Genomic DNA, 20,554 nt, shown 5'->3' on the forward strand with positions numbered 1-20,554 from the left:
CCCATCTGTCCTGGGTTACTCAGCCCCACTAGGCTTTGCTGATGGAGAATATCAACTACATTTTCGTTCCCTTATTACCTAACAAACATTAATTAAAATCAATGTACTGTCCTAAACTAGGTGCAAACGACCCGAGATGAATCAGACACAGTCCCTGCCTTTCACAAGCTCATTTCTACCTTCGTTCCCTGTTAATGAGCAGTTGTCTAAGAAAGGGCGGCCAAACTGCTTCACACAGTTGCTGATCCCTGACATCAGTTCCTACCTGCCACACAACCCCCCCAACACTTCATTCTATCCTTGGCCTGGGGGCTCAGAGTCTACTGCGCTTTCCTCTCCATCACTATACCCCCAAGTCCTTATATTATGTCTGGCCTCTACTTTTGCTCACAGCACTGAGAGATCAGTTTTGTCCTCCGTAATTCTTGAACGTTAATGATACAGGAAAAGGGATTAACTATGTGAGCTTAATAACTGTAGGTTATAGTTTGACCCATCTTTGCTTCGTTCCAGACAGGTAAGAAGATATCAGGAGAAGGCCCCATTCCATTGATTTCCCAGATAACTGTGATGTTAAAAGGAAACATGTGCTAAAGACACAGGTATAAAAAGAAAAGGCCCAAACTGGAATCCTGGCTACATGACAACAAGAAGCTTATCAGATGCTAATCAACCTCACAAAGCAAGTTAATGAGGCAGATGAAAACTCTAGAAATGCTGTAATGGTTTAGAGAGGGGCATATCTGTGCTGTGCTAACAAGTTAGAGATGAGATTTCTAAATGTTGCTGTTTCCCTGAAGTGCAAGAGCTTCCCCCCTTTCTTCTTCCTGCCCTACAGGTTGCAAAGAGAGCTTCTAAGATAAGAATAGTCACAAAAAGAGGGTTATAGAAGACTCCCATTGAGATGAGAGGGCAGGGAGCCCCGGAGCAGCCTCCTGGAATGGGGTGAGAGCACAGAGACTTGGATGGAGGCTCTTCTGTGCAAGAGTGAGGAAGCCGTGGCGGGCACAAGAGTGAAGCTCCCCGTGGAGGGACAGTGACTGGAGGAGGAGGCCAGTGTGTGCTTGCCCCTGGGCCCCACACTAGCTTATGCCACCCAGATCCTGCCCACGCTTTCTGCTCACAACGGGCTCCCAGGCAAGGCAGCAAATGCCGTCCCCACCCCAGCGCACAGCTTCACCTGAGAGGCTGGGCAGGGACGAGGCGCATACTCACATGCTGTCGATGATCTTGAGGAAGACGCTGCAGTCCTGGAGCTGCTGCAAGGCGTCCACAGGCTCGGCCACACGCAGACCGTTCACCTGAGGGGCAAAGGGAAGAGCCTGGTGAGACCCTCGGAAGCGCCGGAAGCACTGTGGTGCGTTCCTTTACCCACATGTGGACAACTCTCTGCTCATTGTAAGTGCCCACAGTTGTAGGCTACAGGAATGAAGGAACAGATGATTCTAGGATTTTTAATTTCAGCAAAGGAATGATGGTGCACCCGCTCGTTCAGTGATAGCCACCTGAATGCTGACATCCAAGTTCTTCCTTTGGCTTCAACTAAATAAGAGCTTTAATTCTCTTAGAATGTTCTAGAACTAGGAGTATACTTTAAATTAGGCATAAAATGGTTCTGGAAGGATACACAAGAAACTAGTACCACCAATGCCTCTGGAGAGGAACCTGATGACAGAGTCAGAGATGGGAAAAAGAAAGGCCTTTCATATATAGCCCTTTATAGATCTTGAATGTTTACATTATAACCCTTTGTAGTTCAAATTTTCACATTACAGCCCTTTGTGTCTCTTGAACTTTGAAATATTTATTTGAAACTTATATTAAATACTATACATATTTTATACACTCCCACACAGATTTAAATCTTGTTATTAATGCGTTTTTAAAATTCTTTCCAGACACAAAACTTTGGCTGAGGGATGAGGGAGAAATGATGGAGGGGGGAACAAGATAATTAAAGAAAAAGGAGGAAGGAAAAGAAGAAATGGGGACCATCAATTTTGATTCAATCCCGTTCCCTTTCTTTGCCTTCAGGCAGGCATCCATCTAAATCATAAATCAGTCTTCACCATCAGAAAATTCACCAGGAGTCACATGCAAATAATCAAGTACACAGGTTATTCAATACATATATCTGGTCAACTTCTACAGGAAACCCTCACAGGCACCAAGTTCACCAGGCGGAAGTTTACCTTTGGATTACTTTAGGAAGAAAGGGTTTGCTAAGTCGATCAATCACATGAGCAAAACTGAGGGACAGGAAATGCAGCCTGCTTAACACCGTATTTTTAAGAACTTAAGCATAGTGGTTATAGGCAAATGAATAGATTCTAGGCTTTATAAATGTGCTCTTTAAAAGGCACTGGGCTGGAGGAAGCCCCCAGACAAGGATTTTGGGTCCAGCTCCTCCACTAACTTGCTAGGAATCTTTGTAATCAATTTTTTCTGTGTCTATTTTCTCACTTGCCAAATGGATGAAATCCTTACTTCATCTACCTTAAAAGATCAGTGTGGCTTCAAATGGGATTATGGATGTAAGAATACATTACAAAATAAAAGCACTAAATGCAAAGCACCATTATAGTTAATGAAATTAATTAAGTAGATCCAGCAAGACTTCTACTTGTTAGCAGTTAAATTAGGTGCCTTCAATGGAGAAGCAAGAGGATTAAAAAATAAATCAATGTTTTGGCTACAGAAATAACAGTATTTACTTCAGTTGAATATTTTTATCTTAAAAACAACTTCTAGATAGACATAAATTAAAATAGGTTTAAAGTAAAAAAAAAAAAGTGTGGAATATAAAGTATGACTTGCACTGAAGTCTTAAAGACAACATATTAATACCATCCTTTGAAAAAAGTTTAATCTAATTAGGAAAGGCCAGTGTAAATTTTCTATGAGGATTCTGAATACTCCAGGCCAAGAGCCCTTTCTACTTACTAAAAATGAAGAGACTGCCAAGTCTTAAGCATCCAAAACCATCTCCCTTTAACACCTGCAATGTAGGTAAAGTATTCAAGGGCTACGAAAGCTTGTTCACTAACAAGACTGAAAAATCACATCAGTTAGCTGATTTAAAGTCACTTAAGGAATCTGGATTCATGTCATACAAATTAAATAATCCAGCAATAATTTCTTTCATGGATATAAAAATGTGTTTTCTTCCTATACATTGTTTTGTTCTCAAATGAGAAATCACTGGAAAGGTGAGGAAGTGGAGAAGCTCTTTCATCTCTAGGGAGAGCATAAAACATGCAAGTGAGGACCAAGCTCAGCGCAGAACCCAAGAACTGCCTGTCAGGCTTTCGGGGTTTCTTAAGGTTGTTGAATCTTAAAGTTCCCTATTCCCTGTAACAACGTATTCATTGTAACTACTGGGTACAAAATTATTTCAAGCTACACGCTAAGTAAAATAAAATATAAATTTATTTTTACATTATAAATTACAGAAAATTTGGAAAACCAAAAAACTCCACTCATTCTAGTATTTTAATACATGCACCCTTAGTATTTTGATTATTTCTTTACTCTTTTTTCCTACGTCTTTTAAAAACACAACTGTAATTATCACATGTGTATGTGTGTTCTAAACCACTCTTCTAACATAAGCATTATTTCATGTTGCTACAGTGTCGTAAAATCCACTTTAGCTGTCCGACTTTTGTTTAAATTGAAAAATTCTATGTAATTATATATCTTTTTTAGTTTTTTTTCCCCTTCTTCTGTCCCCCCCCACCGCCCCCCTCCGGTTCAAGCTGTTGTTTCTCAGTCTAGTTGTGTAGGACACAGCTCCCGGGCCCATGCTGGGATTATGAGCCTTGCACTCCCCCCAGCTGAGGCAGTCGGTCACCGGTTGTCGGTTGGTCACTCACAGCAGCTCTCGCGGCAGCTCACACTCCTGCCGGCCAGTCACGTTGGCCACTGGCCACTCATGGCAGCATACAGTAGCCCACAGGAGCACACGGCAGCCCATGGCTGCTCACGCCCACCTCCGGCTGCTCATGGCAGCCCAGCTCCAGTGGGAGCTGTTGTTCACAATCTTAGTTGTAGAAGGTGCAGCTCACTGGCCCATGTGGGAATCGAACTGGCAACCTCGGTGTTAGGAGCTCCAACCACCTGAGCCACCGGGCAAGCCCTGTAATTATATTTTAATGCATGTTCATCGTGATTTTTGAGAAAAGTATACAAGTATTTGCTCTTAAATAAACTCGTCTGTGTCTGTTCTTCTCTGTAATGGTAGTAGTCACCATAAAAACAAGCCTAGAACCTAAATAAAGAGATAAACTGATCAACTTAAAACAATGTGGCTAACAGACCCCCCAATATTTACTTAAACCAGTGAATTATAGACATAGCTCGTGGTCCCTCATAACCCAACCAGCCTTTTTTAGGGGGATGAAGGGAGGAGAAGAAGACACAATGTTTCAAATACAAACAAAACATTGAAATGAAGTGTAAATATAAAATATAAGTATAAAAATACCCATTTTATACTACATAACTAAAATTTGTATCTATTTCAGAAACTGAAGGCTACAAATGCACATTTTGTACATTAAACTCGTTATTTCCTGACTAGAAATTTGATAGTGATTAATGACACGGTCTTATTAAATCCACCCTACTTAGAAATTAAAAATTCATTTCCTTTACAATATCCTATAACTTTTTAAAAATTTGGCTCTTTAATTGGCTAACTGATCAGTAGTCAGGGTGACTACTAAATACCTTGTACCAAACAGCATGCCTAGGCAATATTTTAAGTATCGAGAATTATTTATTCAGATACTGTGCTAAATGACTGCGTGTATGCTAAATGTTTCTTACACACATTATCTCAATATCCTCATAGTAACCCCGTGAGGTGGTATTATTATTGTTATTTCCATTTTAAAATGGAAGAGGCTAAGTAACTTGCCCAGCGCTCCCAGGCCAGAACAACGACTCTAAGCCGGGCTGTATGACTCCAAGGCCCATGCGTACCATCACTGCACTCCATGCCTCTTCTCTTTCTCTGTATCTTTAAATTCCCAATGTTCAGTATTATTTTTTTTCATTTGCTATTGTCTCAGGCAGAAAACATATGAAAATATATACCAAAAGGATCCTCGTGAAGTAATCAAGAAGGCAACAGGAGGACAGCGGAAGCAGAGAAAACGCCGTAAAGAGAGCAAGGAGAACCTTGCCCTACAACTAAAGGCCTTTGGAGACCAAAGTCCCTGCATGTCAGTCAAGTTCAGCATCAACCCTGTCAGTCAGAAAAATATCCAGGGAGCAAATGAGGATGTGTTTCCACGTCACCCTGCTGTGACCAAATGGGAAGATACACCTTAGGGAAGGCTCTTCTAACCTGCACAAGTCGAGTCGTGGGTCACTATCGGCAGCAACATCACCAGAAGTAATAAAATCAAAAACTAAGGGGAAAGGCAAAGGCAAACATTATTTCCTTAGTCGGGAGGTTAGAAGACTACATCGCCGTGGCTCTTAGGAAACTCCTCTCCCACCTCTCCCAAAATTCCTGGAGAAGTTTAGCAAAGGAAAAGCCCACTCACCCAAGAGAGGAGTGCAGCCGCCCGGGTGGCATGGAGCGTCATCTTGGTGATACCAGATCGTCACCGCCGATGCACCTGGGACCCAAAGGAAGAAGCGCAGTTACTTATATGAGACATCCACGACAGAGGGGGAGGGGAAACCGTTCCATTAACTGGTGGCTCTGAACCCTTAAACAAATCACTCTTCACTTGGCACTCAATCCACCAAGGCACCATGGGAACATGTAAAGAGCTGAGAGTATACATCAAAATTACTATAACACTTATTACATCAGAGCTAACATAAAACATCCTGAATTTAATTCAAGGTCCACAAGTTCCACACACACTCTTCCTTTACCTCTGAAAACACAACACTCAAAGCTGCGCTTCAACCCTGCTCTGTGGAACATGGTACCCATAAAACATGGATCGTGGTTCTCCAGACATACCCAATTCTGGATGCTGACTCCATGATACCATGGTCCTGGGACCTTGTACCAGTAGCATAACCTCTTTTAGTCTCAGTTTCCTCATCTGCAAAATGGGATCTGCAAACTCTCTCTGGGTTACTGTGACGCTTTCGAGATAAAGCAGATAAAAGCCAATAGCACAGTGCCTGCCACCTGGTAGGTAGTCAATAAATGATCACTATGTTTTAAGCAGAAAGGTTGATTTCTGGCTCTTTCTGCAAGCACCCAAATTCTACCTAACCAACAATAATAACCAAGTCCTTGAGGAAACCTCTCCAAATTCTGGATTTTTATATCCCCCACAGAAACATCAAAGACAGGTTCAAATGGGGGATCTGGTGAAGCCACATCCAATTCTGGTGGATAGCCCATGGGACATTTAATGAAAGATTAGGTATCTGTCCTGGTATTCTTATCCCCAATTTCTCTTTCCACTGGGAACTGGCCATCTGCCTGCCAACCTACCCAAGAGATCACAGACCTGGTGACTAAATATTCCCCAACACCTCCCAGCAGCCCCTACAATTCCCACAAATCTCCATGGGAGCAATCGGCCACCCCCACCCCCACCCCCACCCCCACAGGTACTCAGTTTGTCACTACTCTACAAGGAAGAACAAGAGTGGAAAGAGCCACATCATCTATAACTCTCCCCGCATATTAGCATCTCCAAGCTGTGGTTTCTGTGGAACCAACATTTGCTAAGCACCTTCTGTATGCAAAGTGTTGGGGATAAGAAAACACCTTCTTGTCCGTAAGGTGCCTGTCTAGTAGGGAAGAGATGCATAAATCTCTCAGTCCTTCCTATGCGAGTGTACCCTGTTTATCAACCAATCAAAAAGGTTATTTTCTTAATCCTTATGTGTTCATCCTGTGCTGGAAGCTAGCTGAGAGTATACAACAAAATTACTTGAAATGGGAGACAATGACATGGTCCCTGCCGTTGAGGGGCTGACCGACAGCAGGGAGAGGAGTGAAATAAAACATACATGAAGCATTAAATAAAAGAAGAAAACAATCAAATGCTAAATATAACTGAATGCTAATTATAATTGTTTCTTGACCCTGCAAACCCAACATGATTCCACCTATTTTAGCAATGTCAGCCTTGGAAATGAGCCAATTCACCTGGGCTCTGGCAACAGCAAGTGAAGTGGTTAAGGGAGATCTCAGGAGGGCAGAGAAGCTAAGGGGCCTGTGTCCCAAAGTTTTAGATGATTTCCACCCCGACGGTCTATCCATGGGCACTAACTGCCTAGCTCCTTGGTGCCAGGCAAGGATGAAGGCAGATGGCCTCCACTACCACACTGCAAAAAAGCTTTTCTGGTGGTTGGCCAGCCTAATGTCAGAGGGACCAGGCTTGGCCCTTGTGGTAAAGGTGGCAATGCCCAAATGCTAACTTATATAAAAAAAAAAAAAAAAGTCTGAGCTATTCAGGAACAAGGGAAATGGCCCTGATCACCTCCCCCTCATCTTCACTGCTGCCTCCAGACTTGCCATCCTTTTGATGAGGCCCAAAAACTTCAGTCAGAAATTTTATTTGCAACGGGAGGTAGATCTTGCCGCCAGAGAATCCACAGTGGTGCTGCTAAAAATGACCGGAGGTTTAACCAACCTCTTCCCTTCATCTCAGAGACAAAACATACAACCCTTATGTCCTCCCAGGGGAGCCCATCTGAAACTAGTTCCATGGCTCGAGAACTGGTGTCAAGCCTAAATGCCTTCTTTTATGCTCCCCAAGCACAGACACAGGAGGAATTCAATACTCATCAACACGAGGAACTCCAGAAGGACCTTGTCAGCTCAAAGCCCGCAAAGGGGCACTTTCTCGGGGACCAGACACAGGGGTGAGAGCCTGAAGAGACAGCCCAGCCAGTCACTCTTGTCTGGGTAAAGGAGGGGTGCAGCCAGTGATACCGCTTGTGCTCCGCACTGGGACTACAGCTTTAAGTAGGCCTTGGCTTAGAACCCGAGGGCTCCCGGCCAGAACACCATCCTCCCCACCCTCCCCCTGAAATCTGAGGCAGGCCCCACCCAGAAGACGGTGATGGTGATGGAAAAACAGATCCCCGCGATTGTAGCATGGAACCGTTTCACGGAAGGATCTCCTGGGGTCTACCCCAACACGACCGGGCATCCCCTGCAACCTTCAATCAACAAACAAAAACTGAGAACCCTGGATGCAGGCCCTTTGAGGGCACCTTCAGAGTTCCCACCTACCTGGTTCTTTGAAAGGAAGAGCCCCACAATCCAAATCAGAGGCGTCAGAGAGCTAACAAGACACTCAGTCTTTCCCCGGGGCTCAAGAAAGAACCAAGACACAGAAGCAGCGACCTGACAAACTAAAAACCTTGCATCTTCCTTGCATTTTCAAAACTGACATAATGTAACTCCCTCACTATCAGGGCCAATTCCCACACTTACAATACCCCTCCATGTTTCCAGAAAAGATATATTAAACAAGGGAAGTGACACTCAAGAGACACACGGCCACCTGGCATGCACCCTCTCTGGGTATTAAAGAGTTAAAACCCAGCCACAGTTTCCTACCAGGACTGAAGTTAATGCAAACCACCTGTTCAGATGCAAGAACCAGGACCAGAGGGTCAGGTTGCTGAGCTCTGGGGTCTGTTCTGAAAAGCTTCAGTTTTAAGGGTTGACCAAGTGATAGGCCAAAGGCCAGAGGGTCTGAGTTGTGGCAGCACTGCTCTCCTTACCCCGCCCCCAGCCTGGGTGCCAGCTCCTTTGGAGACTGCCTCTTAGCCACTGACTGCCCGCCTGTACACCAGCCTCGCCTCAAGATAACACCAAAGTGACCTTTGGTCCCAGAGAGCTACAAAACTGTACTGATCACTCAGCTCGTGCCTTTGCTGAACCCTCATTCTCTTAGATACTAACCCCACTTGCAGAATTTCAAGGCCCGAAGCCCACACAAACTCCACCTCAAAGGGTCCTTCCACACGCCCCGCCCCCTATCTACGCCAAGGTTCCAAAGGCCCACAGGCTCACTGCTCATAAGGGAAATGGGGATTCCATCTGTCTGCCCATGCTCAATGGCATGACTTACCACCACTTGCCGTGACAGCCTGCCTGCCTGCAACCATAAGAATTTCATGCTCTGTGCACCTTTCTGAAAGAGGTACTTCCATCATGAGAGACCCCCACATCTAAGAAGAGTGAATACCCTCATCCAGGGACTCCTGACTCTGGGAGGGATAGGTCAGGAGGCACAGGCAATCAAACCCCCACATCTCACCTGTTAGTTTACCCCAGAGAGGCCCAACAAAAGCCAAACTAGGTGGCCACAGCCTAACTCATCGTAGAGAACAGAATAGAAAACATCTTGCTGGTGCATACCCTAGCTCGGTGCATGAACTGCCCAAGGACCAGCAGCTGCAATGGAAGCCAAGGAGAGAAAAACACAATCCTCTTCAATTCCTGGCGACTCCTGGGCAAGCTGTCTCGTCCAAGTCCCAAGGGTTTCTCTGCACTCCTGAGGTCAATGCAAACCAGTCTGCTGGATGTACACCCCGGGCTCAGGCCTCCCGCTCTTCACACAGACCACCCCCGTGTTGCCTAGAATTTGGCCCAGAATCCCCAGGCCCTGGTGAGGAACAAGGGAGCAATTGCAGGGGAAACCAAGACTTCCCTGGTTTCTTCAAAAGTGGCTTACTGATATCTGCCCTTGCCCCCTTGCTCTGTAGGGTCCAGGTCAGAAAGACGTGGGCAAAAGGGCTGCAATCAAACCAAGCCTGGGGCCCCCAGCCACACACTGCAAACGCACACGCACGCACACACCCGCCCACTCCAGCACTTCATCAGCACCTGCCCCCACTGCTGTATTCACACACCCTGGTCCCTACCAGCTGGAAAATGAACCCTTTTCACTCCCCACAACTGCGTACACACCTAGACCTCACTTGGGAATGGAGAAGCTCTCCTGAGTTGTCCCTACAGTTCAACATGCAGGCGCACACGCTTTCCCCCTCTGAACAAAAACGCGCTGACATCTACGCGAAGGGGAAAGAAAGCAACCCTTTGCTCTGAAAGGCGCCAACTCCCGGATGTTGGCAAGCTCTGCTCCCAGCGCCTGTTTCTGAGTGTTTACTTGCTCTCCCTCTCCTCTCCCTCCCCTTTAAGGATGGCGCTGGAAAGGGAGGTGAGGGGGGAGACTCCACCGCACCCCCTCGTCCATGTTTAAACAAAAACCCCCCGAGAAAGAGTGAGGAGAAAAAGTCTCAGTGCAGGAGGGCCTTACCAGATTCCTAAAGCCAAACGTATTTACAGGTTTTAATCCGCCATTAGCATTTAAATCTTGAAAGGAGAGGAGAAAGGGGGGGCTAGTGGAAAGTAACCCCACACACAAAAGAAAAGTTGTTGGTTTTCTTCTCAGTCAGCCTGGCAGGAGCGATCTTCCTGGCTGACAGCCAGAAGTGCGTCACAGCCAGGAGTCTGCTTTCTTTAAAGGCACAGCAAGCTTCCGTGATCTGGGAGCCGCAGGGAAGCAGGGAACTCTCAGCAAGGGGGGAGGGGTGGCAGTCAGGGGTAAGGGGGGAGGGGTACTGGGGAGGAGGCGCAGCGAAGGCCTGGCCCACAAACAAGAGAAGAGGATGGGGGGGGGGGGGGAGGCACCAGCCAGCAGACAAAAACAGTGAACTACAACAGTGGCAAGAACCAAGGCAAACTGTGGCGTAAACACACACAACACACTCGCAGTGGCCTGCCTGACAAACCTGATATCACCCGGACACTCCCCCTTCGCTCTCAAGACTGCAGTGACAGCCTGTCCATCTCCCTGGCCAGGAACGGAAGGCAGGCCGCGGGCTGCTCTGATGATTAGATCAGCCCCAGCCTGGCGGCAGGCAGGGCAGGGAGGAAGACCTGGGAACAGAGGCTTCGGAGAGCGAGCCAGACGCAGGCCATTTTAAACAGGGGCAGCTTCCTGCCGGCCCCAGGGCGGGCCGTGTCTTTAAGCACACACAAAGCGCCTGCCTCCTTCTGTGGGTGCCGCCTGCACTGGGACATGGCCACCACCACCCCCAGCCCATTCCCCGAGGGACTCTCTCCAGCCCATACCTTCTGCGTGGCAAGGCCAGGATGCCGCACTCCTCCCCCTCGGCCACCCAAACAAGAAGCCTAGACAGACTGTGGCCCTGGAGTGCAGGCCTGCGCTGTCCTGTCTGGGTGGCTGCGTGCTATTGTTGACTGTGGAATGGCCGCCAAAATCCCAGCTGTGCTGCCAGAACCTAATCCCCTGTTCCGCTGAGCATTTGTGGGGAGGGGCCGAGGGGCCAAGGCACGGGACCTAGTAAGTTAGGCACTGGCTGCAGCCCCTGAAAAGACACAGGCACTGGAACTCATCAGCAGAGCCTGCAGGCTCTGCCTCTGCGACATGGCCAAAAAGAAAAGATGTCTGACTCTTAGAAAACAAAACCACAGTGTTTCCACCCACTGAACAGTGACCCTCACCAAGACAAGAGAAATCCACCAGTTATCAGGAACCTCCCTCATCTTCCTTTCACTTGCACTACCAACATGTATTAAGCACCTACTATGTGCAAGGCACTTCAATAAGACATTATTGTACAAAGTATACAAAAATGAATTAAACCCAGCATCTACACTGAGATAAGTTATAATTCCACAGGAGATAAGAAATGTGACTCAAAAATTTTATTTCAAGACAGTACGTGCTAACTCCCACAAAAAGATAAAAATTCTAACCAGTTCTCAAGGAAAGAACTAAGAAAACAAAGTGTTATTTTATTTTCTATCTTAAAACACATAGGCAGGGTTTCCCGATGAAAATGGAGAGAGGAGTAGGGAAAACAGGAAAGCAGAGGTGTGGAAGTAGTGGTGGAACGGACTTGTAGGATGAGTTGGGTCAGAGTTGGAGAATCTTGAACTTTAAGCCAAGAAATCAAGTAAAGATTTGAATGTTTATTTTGCTGTTTATTTTTAACACAGAGATGTAATGTAGTACAATGACAGCTGTTTAAGAAATTATTCTGGTATATAAGTGAATGAGACTAGCAGCAGGGAGGTGGGTCCGAAGGCTGCCAAAACGGACAGGAGGCAGGTAAGGAGGACAGGAAGGAGGGTGAGGTGAGCAAGAACGGAAAGGAGAGTAAGAGACACTCTGGAGACAGGACGAAGAGAACGGAATGACTGGAAGCAGAGGAAGAAACTGCAAAGGAAAGTGTGAGGGATAGCTGGGCGGAGAGGAAAAGCCATACAGAGAATTAAATTAAGTGGGGAGATGATGCAGGTCATTTTAGAACAAGAGAGAAAACAGGTAAAACAAACAGCAGCTAATGCTGAGTGCAAACTATGTGCCAGGCACTGTTCTACTGGCCTAATGTGTACTAACGCATTAATCTCAAAAACTCCCTTAGTGAAGTAGGTACTATGTTGTCAACTTTATAGATGAAAAAACAGACACAAAGATGAAGTAATTTGCCCGAGACCACACAGCTAACGAATGGCAGGGCTCTATGCCATCTGCTGCTATGTGACCCTGGCAAGTAACCTCTGAACCTCAGTATCTCTATTTGTAAAACAAAGATAAAGATAGTTATTTTATAAGGTTGTGATAAAGATTAATTCAGTAACATCTACCGTGTTTCCCCGAAAATAAGATCTAGCCAGACAATCAGCTCTAATGCATCTTTTGGAGCAAAAATTAATGTAAGACCCGGTCTTATATTACATAAGACCGGGCCTTGTATTAGCATAAAATAAGACCGGGTCTTATATTAATATTTGTTCCAAAAGAGGCATTAGAGCTGATTGCCTGGCTGGGTCTTTTTTTCAGGGAAACAGGGCATAAGGTACCCAACACACTGGCACATAAGGCACGAGGTGGTGCTTAACAAAGGTGAATTTCCTAGTTGGGCATTTTGGTCCCTTGTCACACCAAAGTGTCCCAAGCAGAAGCTGGCTCCCCATTTGTCAGGGAAGCTCTGGGGAGCAGGAGATTGGTTCCTCAGGATGCTAGCTTTCCTGCCATCAGTCTGCCTCTCTGGATTTTACTTTAGGGTCTAGCTCAAATTTCAACTCCTCAAATATTTCTTGACAGATTAACTGGTTATCTTGGGGAGGAGTGAGATTGTGGAGGACTTTCTACACTCTGTTTACGTTTGAATTTGCATTTAATAACCATGTATTACATTGGTGATCAGAAAAAATGTCTACATCCTGCATTTGGCACTTGGACTGCGGTAACTGTGCATGCACGGAAGTCTTGTCATATTCCTCACGGACATAACCCGGTCCATCTCTTTCTCTGTGATCCTCCATAGTCCGAGCACACCAGGGCTCCTTGAATATCTGTTCCACTGAACTACCTCTGGGTGGCAGGTTTCTAAATTCAATCCTCTGTTCACCAGAGAATGACTGTGGCAAGTGGTGGGGGTCCCAGACCAAGGCATGCTGCTGCAGAGACCTCCTGTGGCCCCACTTCTTCTCCCAGGGCCCTGTAGCTTATTCCCACAGTATCACTTCCAGAAAGAAGCACAACAAAAACAAAAGAAAAGCAAAAACCAAATTTTTTACAGAAAAGCAAAGTGGCAAACATAATTTAACCACTGGCACAATCAACACTCCAGAAAATGTGTGAGGTGAAAAGCAGGAGGCAGGCCTGCTAAACGGCGGCACGTGGCACTGCATCAGCCCTGTAGCTCCCTAGCACATGCAAGAATTCATCCTGTGTCTCAAAAGAATACAAAAGGTCTTCCCCGACCCTCCCTTGGCTCTAAACTCCAGGCAACAGCTTCCAGCTGTGCAGCCTCAGAGGGGCTGAACTCTCCTCTGGAACCCATCCACCAAAGTCGAGGACGGCTCAAGGAGCCAGGCCCGTTTCTCCAGCCTCTCCCTCCCCCACCACGGTGCTGCCAACCACTCCCCTCCTGTGGCAGCAGCAGAACTTCCCAACCTCTCCTCCCAGCCTAGCCTGGCAGCAGGCAGGCCACACGGCTCCTGACAGATTCTACAGCCCCTGCTCCTCCTCCCGGAAGGCTGGGATAGGAGTGCTAAAACCATTTTTAAAAAGGGGGCTTGGAGGAACGACAAATGACTAACAAAATTCAGGATACTGTTCAGATAGAGGTTGGAGGGGGTTGGTGATGGGTGTGAAGTACACAGCGTGTGTTTCAAAGGGTCTGGGAATATTACATCTCCGAGCTGGGTGGTAGGTGCACGGATGTTTATTATTCTTGTTTAAAATGTAAATGCTATAATTTTTAATGTGTATTATCCTTTTTCGAAGTTTAAACAAAAGACAGAGAGAGCAACTCCCCTTAGATGGCCCAGGAATGGGGTAGTTCTAATACAAATCATTTGCCTGGGATTCAAGGCCCCGCATGACCTGGCCCTGGTTTACCCTCTAGAGCCATTTACGCCCTTACCCAAACCCCCCACCCAGCCAGATTGGTCTTACAGTGAATAAGGCCTCTCCAGTCCCTCTGAAGCTTCTAGCTCAGCCTACTGGTCTGGAAGCATGGCTTTTGCTGTAGGCAGCTGGACTGCAGACTAGGACCCAGTGAGAGCCTCTCTCTCGGTCCCTACAGGCCCTTGCGAGGCAAGTTGGCAGGAATAACCCTCTATGGATCCACTGCCCTACTCCAATGCCTTCTAGTCTTTCCTCTGCCACTTGACGTCCTAGCATAACAAATACCTAAACACTATTATTACTACTGTTGCTGTTACTGTTGTAATTAATAGCTAACATTTAATGAGCACTAAATATGGGCCAGGCACTACGCTAAACACCACCGTGCTTTATTTTGTCTGAGCCTCACTATAACCCAATGGCACATAACCCAAATACTATGATTATCTCTATTTTACAAAAAAGAAAAATGATAGCGTAAATACTTACTACACTTACTAGCCTAAGGTCACACAGCTAGTAAGTGTTGGAGCCAAAATTTGAGCCCAATTGAGTCTGTCTTCTTCAGAGGCCACTCTCCTACATGGTCATCTCACCTAATCCTCAGGACAATCTATAAAGTAGGTTTTATTTCCATTCTAAAGATGAGGAAATCTGAGGCTCAGGAATTAAGTGTCTTAGTCACGTAAGTAGTGAGTTGTCTATCTGGTCTGTACATTATTCTCTACTGTTCTTAAAAAAACAATCATTGAATGAATGAATAAAAGCTAGCACATTCTCAGTGGCTCAAAGAAGCCTTGCACCTTCTACCTCCTCATAAAAATCAACTTTTTAATCAAAACAACTAAACAGTTCTAATTTCAAAACTAACCACTAAGGGGTGGCCGATGGCTCAGTTGGTTAGAGCACGAGCTCTGAACAACAGGGTTGCCAGTTCGATTCCCACATGGGCCAGTGAGTTGCACCCTCCACAGCTAGACTGAAGACAATGAGCTGCCGCTGAGCTTCCAGAGGGGCGGCCTGATGGCTCAGCTGGTTGGAGCACAAGCTCTCAACAACAAGGTTGTTGGTTCAATTCCCACCTGGGATGGTGCGTGTGCCCCTGCAACTAAAGATTGAAAACGGCAATTGGACTTGAAGCTGAGCTGTGCCCTCCACAACTAGATTAAAGGACAACGACTTGGAGCTGATGAGCCCTGGTGAAACACATTAGTCCCCAATATTCTCCAATAAAACTAAAAAAATAAAATAAGTAACCACTAAGAATTTTTTCTGAAGATGCAAGAGCTTTACAAACACCAAAGGGCCAAAACTCCACTGAAACAGCAAGCCTGGAAAAAGTATTCTCCTAGAAGGGATGCTGGATAGATCTCAAGGGTAAGAAGCCATGGAGGAAACGCCATTGGCTGGAGCAAAGGATTGCTGTTTCAGAACCCTGACTTAGCGTTTATTTATCAGGACTCATTCTCCCTCTGCAGAGGGTAGGGGCTGAACAATGAGACAGTGTTGGTAAGCCTGCAGCTTCCTGGGGAGAAAGGCAGAGGGCAAGTCAAAACCCAGAGAGGATTCATTACAACATCCAAGAGGCCCTACACAGTTCTCCCTCAAGAAGGTCTTTCTACAAAACACCTAAGAACCAGTTCACCTTGTTTCATTGTACAGAAGAGTAAATGGCTCTGTCCCTACAGACAACATATCTAGCACAATGTTTGCTCACAAACACAGAACTGATGATGAGAAGGGTAATAGAAACTGAAGGGAGAACAATTTTAATGTAAAGATTTGCAACTCTTGGAGACAGCCTTGCTAATGATAGAAAACACACAAACTAGATTTGGTGTTGGAAACCCCTGAAGGTAAGTTCTGGATCCGCTACTCACTAAATTTGTGGCTTAAGACAAGTCACTTGTCATAGTTTGGGTTTCAGTAAAAGGGGATTGGGCTAGATAATATCTAAAGTACCTTTAAAAATTTCCCATGATTTTTTTCCACCTCCAAAAATTCCCATGAATCTTTCTCCAGGACCATTCTCAACAACAAAAATCTTGCAATAAAACTCATTTCCTCAGAATCTGATCAAAACTTCACCAGTTAGGGTTTCCTTTCCAAAAAAGTTCCTAGAAACAGGCCCTTCGTGTTACCTCCTGGGCCTCATCCCCAACATGGTGCACATGTGGGTGCTTCATTAATCCTGACGCAAGGAGGTCCGTGGAAACTGGTCAGTACCAACTTCACATGGGGTACAATGCAAGGCAGTTGGCGCTATATTCAGGTCATTTACAAGGTTTCGTAAACAAAAGCCACAAAGTGAATTTATAATTACATTGGTCTAAACAGCCTAAAGAAAAGCAGCTTTCTATACTTGGTCAACAAATCACAGAATCTCAAGGTTGAAAGAGACCTTAATGGTCACATAGTCCCACCCTAAATCCATGCTGGAATACATGTGACAACTTTGCTGAAGATTTGCTATCTCCTGCCTGAGATAGAAATTTTACAACTTATGTGTATGCCTGAGCAAGGTCTGCCGATTTGCGACAACTTGTAATTTCAGAACATAAGCGTGGAGAACAGGGACTCTGCCCCCATCTGGTTTGTTTCCAATAGGCTTCAAGTAGCTACAAAACTCAGATACCTCTCTCTTTTCTCCCCTCCCTTCTCTCTCCCTCTCATTCTCTCTTCTTTATCTTCCATGTTTCCACCTCCTATACAGCACTGAGACACCCATCTTTCTAGTTCCAAATCCACTTCTCCTTCTACCACACCAGGAAGCCTTTAACCACTGAAGGAAAGTAACACAAATATTGATAGGAGTTGGCTTTCTAAACAGAATGCTATATTGACTCCAGAACCAAACTTGTCATATGAACTAATAACTAAAATAAATGGGAATGGTGTCTAACATGCCCATTATAAAAAAACAAAACAAAAAACCGTAACATTTGAACAGACTTCAAGAATTTAAGAAAAGCTATGTCTTACATCTCAATTAATCCCCCCTAAAGAACCCTAAGAGGCAAGCATGTTTATTCCAATTTTATAGACTAGGAACCTAAAGTTCAGAAGGAAGAAAATACCTGCCTCAAGGTCAACTGCCAATGTTGCAGAGCCAGAACTTAAGACTTCTAAACCCAGTGCTCTCGCCAGCACACTTCAGCTGTATCCTACACCTTTTTCATCAGTCCAGTCCTTTGTGTACAAAGCACTTACACATTCCTTGTTCAAATTGTTTCTGCCACAGCTCATGAAATGATCAGGGAAGGTGTTGTATTTTCCATTTTTAAAGATGCTAAGTAACTTGAACAGCACTAGATAAAAACATTCCATGTATCTGGCATCCCTGAGAAGTACAAAATTCCTCACAATTTTCCTAACTGAAATTTCCCCCTTTAGGACCAAACATTTAAAAAACAAAGAAAAAAACAAACAGAAAAACTATTTGCAATGTAAATTCTCCAAAATGCATAAGATATGTTACTCTTTATTTGGAATTAATAAAATTTTATCAGGGACATTCAACAATAAACATGAAATAAACACCTGTAGATATGGTGTTTGAGACTCAAAGATGTATTAGATAGGCTTATTATCCTTATACCTATAACTCACCCTAATATGAGGCCAAAGACCACAAACTTGGGTGTGCTGACAGGAAGATGAGAGAACACTGAAAAGTCTAGCCGAGACCAGCCATGACTTACTTGAGAGCAGTGGGAGGTACTGAGGTGTCCGGAGCAGGAGAATGCCATACTTGTGTGTGTTGTTTGATAGGGTCTGACACATTGAGTCCAGCGGCAGAACACAGAGCTAGGTGGCAACTGCAGTGGCAGAGATAAAAGTGCTGCTGCCAGGGCAGGGCAGGAGGAACGAAAAAGAAAGGTACATATGAAAGGCACTACGGAGATAGACTCAAAGCTCTTAGGATGCGGGGGTGTGGGAAAGGTAGGGAGTGGAAAGGACCTCCAGAAGTCTTGCTTTGGTAAAAAGACCATAATGGAAACAACAGAACTTACTCTTTTTGAGGAGTTGTGAGGGACTGATTAACTCTGGATGGGATGCTGAGGAAAGCTGTACCGAAGAAGTAATATTTAAGCTGAGCACTTACAGCTGGAGCAGGATGACAGGGTTTCACCACAAGAGAAGTGAAAAAAAAGAGCATTCTACGCAGAGAGAACAGCATGTGCAAAGACAGAGTTTAGTACATTTGAGCAGTTACACGCAGTTTTGGGAAGGTGCAGCAGATGATGAGGATAAGTAGTACTAAATTGTGAGGCATGTACATCATGCTAAGGACTTCAGATTTTATTGTGTAGGTGATGGCAAACACAGTTTCTAAGGGGAGGGAGTGAAGGAAAGTCCTATCGATCAGATCTGTGTCCCAGTCTATATGAAGTTCAGGCTGGGATGGTAAGAAAACGAGGGAGGCACTACTGTATATAGTATCATGGCTAAGAGAATGGGGTCTGGAGTCAGGCTGCCCAATTGAAATCCTGGCTCTACAGCTTACTAGCTGTGCAACCTGGGGCAAGTTATTTAACCTCTCTGTGTTCCCAGTTTCCCCATCTGTAAAATGAAAATAATAGTACTTTCTCAGGGGGTCACTATAAGGAATTAACAAGATGGCATGTATAAAGTGCTTAGCACAATACCTGGTACAGAGATAAATCCTAGCTGCTATTAGAGGCTGAAAGTTCATCAGTAGAAAGTTACATCCGCATATGATATAGAAGAGGAAGCAATAGCGTTGAGAATTCTTTACAACAGGCTCTTCCTTCTACCAGTTTTCTGGTCCTACCTCCTCACTTAGTTAATTCTAATTCACCCTTCGTATCTCAGCTCAAATGTTACCTCCTCATGTAAACTCTCCCTAACCACTCCCCCTAGATTTGGTCAAGTTCTTACTTTGCATAGCACCATATTCCTTGCCTTCATAGCACTCGTGGTTTTTAATCACACCTTTCTGCATTTCATTAATTTATTTTTCCCACTACCATATGTTCCATGAAATCAAAGATTGTGGGCTTACCACTGATTTCTTAGAAATTAAGACAATGACTAGCACATAGAAGGGCGTGGATAAGTATTTCTTGAACCAATGAAAGGTTTCAAATTATACTTTAAAAGTGAACCCTCTTCAGATGCAATCTTTTTATATAGAACCCAGGATACGGACAAAAACAGATGGTTTGAAATAAAGGATGTTTTGGAAGCTCTGTCCCTTCTGCTTTCACCTGGTTTCTGAGCCAGTTCCGTAGTTCTGTTAAGCTTTGCAGAATGCAGTGCAAAACCATTGTTTGTTCCAATAAGCAGTGACGAAGTAAAGCATGATACAGAAAAGGAACCAATAGCTTTGAGAATTGACAGGCTCTGATAATCAATTTTAAGTGAAGAATGAGAAAAGGAAAATTCTAGAAGCACCTCTAAATTTCTTAGCTTGTGTGAATGCCAAAAATCAAGAAAAGAACGCAAAGGTAATAACTTCATTCCTTGAATACTAGTATCAAACCTATCAAGCAAGTACCAGTAAATACCCTCTTTTATAGAAGAGGTTTCAAGATGTGCCAGCAAGCTGTCCAAGGTCATGAGGCTAATAAGTAGCACAATTAAGATTCAAACCCCGATCTGTCTCACTCCAAAGTCCATAATCTAAACCATCATGCTATACTCAGTATGAGAGTTTGATTTTACACGAGGCATCTACTAGATATATACGTAATTAGGAAAATCCAGGAACTGGTGAAAAATATGACTTGGGGCTAGTGACACAGATTTGGGTCACATGTGGAACAGTGTGACTATCCACAGAAGAGGGTCATGCTTGCTTATTAGGCCTGTAAAGGTGGTTTGTCTTCTGCCAAAGCCTCTGCCTTACACAGCTCCAGGGGCACCTGCATTAAGAGAGGAAGTGGGAAACTTTGGGAGAAATTGCAGATCTCTGGGGATTCCTTTTAGGTCCTCTATATTATTTTCACCTAGGCAAAATCTGATGGAAAACCACTGACCATGCCAATGTTAACAAAAAAAGAAGGCAATACAGGAGGTTAAGAGAACGGGTTTGGGGATCAAACAAACTTCATGTTCTCTCCTTACTTCAGGTTCACATCACCTCCTGCGTGGGATTCCACCTCTCCCAATTTCAGAGTGGTAAAATGTAAAAA

The 20,554-nt window shown here is 44.9% G+C and overlaps 1 protein-coding gene across 10 annotated transcripts in view; it reads right to left on the reverse strand.

Annotated features, from left to right (window-relative positions):
• The window catches only part of NUMA1 (nuclear mitotic apparatus protein 1), a 66,299-nt gene that overhangs the window by 24,936 nt on the left and 20,809 nt on the right, over positions 1 to 20,554 (reverse strand). For 3 of the 10 annotated variants that reach the window (XM_081064789.1, XM_081064797.1, XM_081064788.1), the window contains exons 1-3: positions 10,266 to 10,416; positions 5,556 to 5,630; positions 1,216 to 1,301 (exon numbers count right to left, since the gene is read on the reverse strand). In XM_081064789.1, the coding sequence (XP_080920915.1) occupies positions 1,216 to 1,301; positions 5,556 to 5,597 (128 nt within the window). In that variant the 5' untranslated portion in view covers positions 5,598 to 5,630; positions 10,266 to 10,416. Of the gene's footprint in view, positions 1 to 1,215; positions 1,302 to 5,555; positions 5,631 to 9,364; positions 9,479 to 9,916; positions 10,063 to 10,265; positions 10,417 to 10,740; positions 10,759 to 11,083; positions 11,215 to 20,554 lie in introns of those variants that run through there. The other 7 variants (XM_081064795.1, XM_081064796.1, XM_081064793.1 and 4 more) reach the window with 5 other exon arrangements.

Source organism: Rhinolophus hipposideros (genome assembly GCF_964194185.1).
Source record: "Rhinolophus hipposideros genome assembly, chromosome: 10".
In the NCBI taxonomy this organism is placed as follows: domain Eukaryota; kingdom Metazoa; phylum Chordata; class Mammalia; order Chiroptera; family Rhinolophidae; genus Rhinolophus; species Rhinolophus hipposideros.